Genomic DNA, 6,000 nt, shown 5'->3' on the forward strand with positions numbered 1-6,000 from the left:
CATTTTCTGAGTAGATTTAGCTATGTCCGTTCGTCTGTCCATCCATTTGTCCTTCCTTCTGTCCGTCCGTCCGTCTGTCCTTCTTTCTGTCCGTCCGTCCATGTAAACTTGTAGTCAAACTAAAGGTCACAATTCTGAAGATAATTTAGCACATGATATTCTATTGTCTCAGGAACGAAGTCTATTGAAAATGCTTATGATTGCTTCATTATTTCAGCAAGCCCCCATACAATTGAACAAACGAATAGGACTTGTAAACCTTGTAATAAAACTACAGGTCGCAATTTTGGAGATAATGCAATAAAATTTAGTGCACTTCTGTGGTACTGTAGACAAAGCCTATTGAAATTGGTTAATATCGGTCCATTATTTCACCTAGCCCCCATACAACTGTACCAGCCGATTAGGACCTTAAAGTTCATAATTATGTTCGTATCTCGACAAAAAGCTGCAAAGCCAAGTTCTATACTAGCCTTGATGAACCTCATGAACTCTTTAATTGTAAGGCCTCATTTGACTATAGCCCCTATATAAAAAGCCCCCCTTCAAAATTTGACTTAAACGTGCACAATTTTGTTCAACAATAAATGGCTTAAGTATGTGTGAGGGAAAGTACAACTTAATGTTTAAATTCGTTATTATGAAAACTAAATCACATTTTATTTTTGCCGGCCTTGGCCGACTATAATTTCTTGATTGTTTCAATATATGTATGTATACACAGAGGGAAAAATATACGTTTTATTATTATACAACCTTGGCGCCGAATTGTTAGCTTAGTCTTTATTATTTTTCAATAACATTCGTTTTCAATGTATACACGTATGGTTGTCAAATCAACAACAAAATAAAACAAAAAATAATGTGTAACCAAAGTTGTCGAAATGATAAAAAGTCTAATCGAAATAACAACAATGCTTTGCTGTGGCGTTTGTCGAAATGACAACTCGGTATTATTAAAATTGTTAACACATTCTTTGTCGAAATGTTAAAAAACGTGATAAGCTCATTTTTGACAACGTATTTTATATAAATTTTGGTACTTTTATACCGATTCATACAAGCTGTTCGGTTCACGATTTCATCTGGCCTCTAGAATACCATTTGTTTTGTCACGGTTTAAACATATTTGACGAAATTCAACAAAAGCACAACTAGATTCCTATAGATTGCTGAGACGGTTAAGCCATGTCCATATAAAGATTCCAAAGAATCTAAATCTTACATTATTCTATCAGATCTGCTATCGATAACTTTTCTATTTAAAATCCACAAAATCGGTTTTTTGAATAACTGATATATGAGCAGTATAAATGAGAATTTTCTGATCATTTTCGTCATTTAACTGTCACTTCTTTAAATTTTTGTATTATTGAAATATAAAAATAAAAATTTCTTAAAAAAATGGCTATAAAAAGGTGCTGTCTGCCACTTTTTCGTTCTTTAACTGATACTTTTTTCTACAATATTTTTCTACAATATTAAACGTAGAATCATAAAATCACACATATATACGATCTTTTGATATTTAAATTAAATATTCTCTCTATACCAGGCGCGGATTATACATATAGTAAGTAATATTAGGCGCTATTTACCATGAACGTATACTTTATATGAACAGTTTATACTAAGTTTCATATTAATCATACGCACTAGGACAAGCTAAAAATTAACTAGAATATTATAAAGATAACACAGGCCAACCAATTTTTATCCAGAAACCAAAGTATATTTTTTAAAATATACAATGCATATTTGGCATCAGAAATTGTTTTATGCTATCTCGATTAACATCTTTCCTTTTCGAAATATCTTCGTCTAAAGCTTGATATGAAATATAAATTATTTTCGTACCTTTTATTTCACAAAAATACATTACAATTTTTCACATTTTTCCTATGTGAAACCTGCGACCTGATCTTAAGCACAAGATTTGTATTGAAAATCAGCCAAACGGATAAACGGACGAACAAGGCTCTGACTTAAAGACGATTCTATGTAGATTGGTATACTTTGAGGAAGAGTATCGGATGAATATTTTTGTGTATTACAGGAACAAGCTCAAAACCTAATACCCTTCGGTATTACCCTTCGGCGAACATGGCTTAATCAAAGTCTTTTGTTATTTTCCTTTTAACGAAAGAGAGAAACGTTATGGTTTGTTTTTTAAGTCTATGTAATAACATTTAAAATTAAGAACTTTGTATTAAAAATTTCATTCACAATTCTTTAATCTCAATACATAGTTGGCCCCAGTTAGCATTTTTGAAAGTTTTTATCGCATTCGATTCATTTATGACTATTATTCACTATTAAAATGATTAAATAGAACTGTTTTTATAAATAATAAATTTGTCAGCAGGAACTAAAAATTTATCCGCTACTCTTCTAAAAGCATATTTTATGAGTAATACTTCTGATAAGTTCCGACTATTTTTATAGATATTTTGAGTAATTTTTGAGTCGAAATAAGGCTCATTATGTCAAACTAATGTCTTGCTCAGGTTTCCTAATGACAAAATTTAATCCTCATGAAATGGAACGCAGAAACTAACTGAGCTTTTATAGTATTTTAAGAATCATAATTAAATCAATTTTAATAATCATTCAATAATCTTCTAAATGCTAGCTGGGTACACTTTGCATTATAAGTCTCAAAACAATGTTTGTGTCTTAAGTCTTTTGTTATGTACTTTATAACAAAAAGGAAGAAAAAGAAATATTCCTTATAGCAGTTTTTTTCTACTTTATAACAAAAAGGAAGAAGAAGAAGAAATATTCCTTATAGCAGTTTTTTTCTACAAACAGTTTTGGGTTTAAATATTTTATTTATTATTTAACTTATAAGAACGTCATATTTTATTTCTCTATAATTTTCACCACAATGTTTGTGTCTTAAGTCTTTTGTTATTTTCATTTTAACAAAAGACATGACGACCATATTAAGTTTAATTCCTTAGGTCTCTTCTCATAGAGAGTATTTTGTTAAGTATTCAACTTTTTTGAAGAAATGGGTTTCTGAAGTCACATGTATTAAGTGGATAAATCATTAAATAAAGTTTGAAAGATCTTGTAATGGAATTTTTATACCCTACACCTACGCTTTAGTGGAGTGGGTTCATTGAGTTTGTTCTGATGTTTGTAACACACTATATAATTAGTCCTTTACCCACTGTAAAGTATACCAAACGTAGAATCGTTTCTGAGTCGATTTAGCTATGTCCATCCGTCTGTCCGTCCATGTAAACATTGTAATCAAACTGCAGGTCACATTTGTAAATATAATACAATAAGATTTGGTATATAATTTTCTATTGTCTTAGTAACGAAGTCAATTGAAAATGACTATGATCGGTTCATTAGAAAAGAGCTTGTAAATCTTGTAATCAAAGTACAGGCCGCAATTTTGAAGATAATTCAATGAACTAGATACGTATCCTATTGAATATAGGTCCAATATTTGAAAACTGGCTAAAGTATGTATATCTGACATATGATACAATTCAATTTATATGCTTTATTATGAAATATAACTGATGTAGGGTATTATATGGTCGGCATCGTCCGACTATAAATTTCATACTTGTTTTCCCTTTAAGGAATGATTTTTTAAACATAATTATATGTCAATAATTTTCATAAGGTATTAATATGTTTATCGACATTTGAATATGTATATTTGTATTATTTTGTAGTTAACATTCGTTTTAAAACTCCTCTCCCAATGCTTGTTGTAGTAGTTGATAATATTTTTTTTTTAACAAAACCTAATGTATCTTACATTTTCATTTAAAAAATTAAAAAAAAAAATTTTTAATATATTTGTAATTTAGTTTAAATATACTAAATCAGTAATCATTTAATAAGCTCACAACATGATTAAGATTTTTATTAAATTAATTACAAAATTTATTAAAAATTTTAAAACATGGATTTCGCTAAATATATTTCTTCTAATATAAACAAGTTTAAAGCCCGGCAGCTTATTAATTCAAGAAAATTTTAAAAAAGTTTATAAAAATCGTTCGAAATGGATTTTAATACTACTTAATATTAAAAATTCACTTTTCTAATGCCTAGAAGCTTTTGTAAACATTAAAGCTCTTAGCAAAAAATTGTTTATATATTTCCATATAATTTCATATTTTAATAGTTTTTTTTACATAATTTAAACATTTTACTAATTATGTATATAAATATTCGTGCTAACATTTTAAATACTTTTAGCTAAACATTTCAAAACATTCTCTCTATATCTCTCATTGTTTAATTGTCTCAAACATTAGAAAAATATAAATATTTTCCAAAATTCTAAAAACATACGAAACAAAAACATATATAAAATGGCTAGCTTTGTATAATAAAGGAAAATATTAGGGCTAGAACTCATACTCAATGTGTCTAGTCTAGTTAACATAACATTACAACAATAAATCTATAAAATTTATATAAAAATATTTTAACAAAAATAAGTTTTTGTAGCTTCATTTTAACAAAAAAACTAGCAAGTGTTTGTCCAATTCTACAACATATGCTTTTTTGTATTTGATATAATTAATCAAATAATTTATTATTTATTTTTACAATACAACACACCACAACAACTACAACAAAAAACTTACATACACCACAGGGTCGTCCTATTGTTTGGGCTGGCGATACAATAATGGAAGAAGATTGTGAATAATATCTAATAATTGAAAATAATTGAAAATCAAATGAATTTCGTACTTTAATCACACAACACTTTAAGTAAGTAACAGGTACTTAACAAACAACTAGACTAAACGAGGTTGTGATGTAACAAAAAAAATGCAGCCCTCAAGAATAAATAACGGCCAAACGAAATCTACACTAAACATAAAAACACACGTTAACACCGTTTCACAAAAATATTATAAACATTTATGAAAAGTATCAGGAATTGATAACGCGAAATGAGTGAGTTTATTTGTTACTCTTTTAATAAATAAATTATTAACTTATATATGTTCTCAAATACTTATAGTTTATAGCAGCTCCCACAGTCGATAAGTAGTGAAACAGCGGTTTAAGATCTTGAAACCAAAATTTGACTTTTCTGAAGAAAACTTCAGAGAAGCCAAGACTATAGAATAAAGACTAGACTGTAGACCAGTCTATTGACTAGACTATAGACTAGAATATAGACTAGAAAATAGACTAGACTATAGACTAGACTATAGACTAGACTATAGACTAGACTATAGACTAGAATATAGACTAGACTATAGACTAGACTATAGACTAGACTATAGACTAGACTTTAGACTAGACTATAGACTAGACTATAGACTAGACTATAGACTAGACTATAGACTAGACTATAGACTAGACTATAGACTATAGACTAGACTATAGACTAGACTATAGACTAGCCTATAGGCTAGACTGTTGATTAGACTATATATTATACTAAAGACTAGACTATAGAACAAACTATATACTAAACTATATACTATGCTATAGACTAGACTTTAGACTAAGCTATGGACTTGACTATAGAATGAACTATTCATTTAAATCCTTAATTTCTATATCTTTAACATTTTCAATTTTATTGAACTTTTTCTGTAAAATAGAACTGATAAAACAGTTTCAAGATTTTAAAAATCGTTGGTAGAACGATAGTTTAGCTCTTACTTTGTATATAATATATATCATGTATATAACAAAGCTTACAATTTAGTCAAAGAGAAAGCGCCAGCTATTGAGCTTCATCAGCCATTTTATTATGTTTTGTTTCAGATTACAAAAAAAAATATTTATATTTTTCTAAAACACATTTTGCAACATAAAAAACAAAAAGCTTGCACTAACTTAATCACTTTTTTTGATAATATCTTTAATTTATATAAAACAACTTTTTATTAATTCTATTACAGTAACCTTTACAAAGGGCTGCCACATTAGCAGCCAATTAGTTAAAAACCAAAAGTAACGAAAAAATACCAGAAGGAAACACAGATACTCAAGAGT

The 6,000-nt window shown here is 28.3% G+C and overlaps 1 protein-coding gene across 3 annotated transcripts in view; it reads left to right on the forward strand.

Annotated features, from left to right (window-relative positions):
- The window catches only part of LOC111677584 (regulating synaptic membrane exocytosis protein 2), an 83,971-nt gene extending 77,971 nt beyond the window's left edge, over positions 1-6,000 (forward strand). For 2 of the 3 annotated variants that reach the window (XR_006940486.1, XR_006940487.1), the window contains exons 16-17: positions 4,637-4,944; positions 5,907-6,000. Coding sequence is in view for 1 of the 3 variants with exons in the window: in XM_046948185.1 (XP_046804141.1) it covers positions 5,907-5,909 (3 nt within the window). In the remaining 2 variants the exon portion in view is untranslated. The remainder of the gene's footprint in view (positions 1-4,636; positions 4,945-5,906) is intronic. The other variant, XM_046948185.1, reaches the window with a different exon arrangement.

The sequence above is a fragment of the Lucilia cuprina genome, chromosome 4 (assembly GCF_022045245.1).
Source record: "Lucilia cuprina isolate Lc7/37 chromosome 4, ASM2204524v1, whole genome shotgun sequence".
NCBI classification, from domain to species: domain Eukaryota; kingdom Metazoa; phylum Arthropoda; class Insecta; order Diptera; family Calliphoridae; genus Lucilia; species Lucilia cuprina.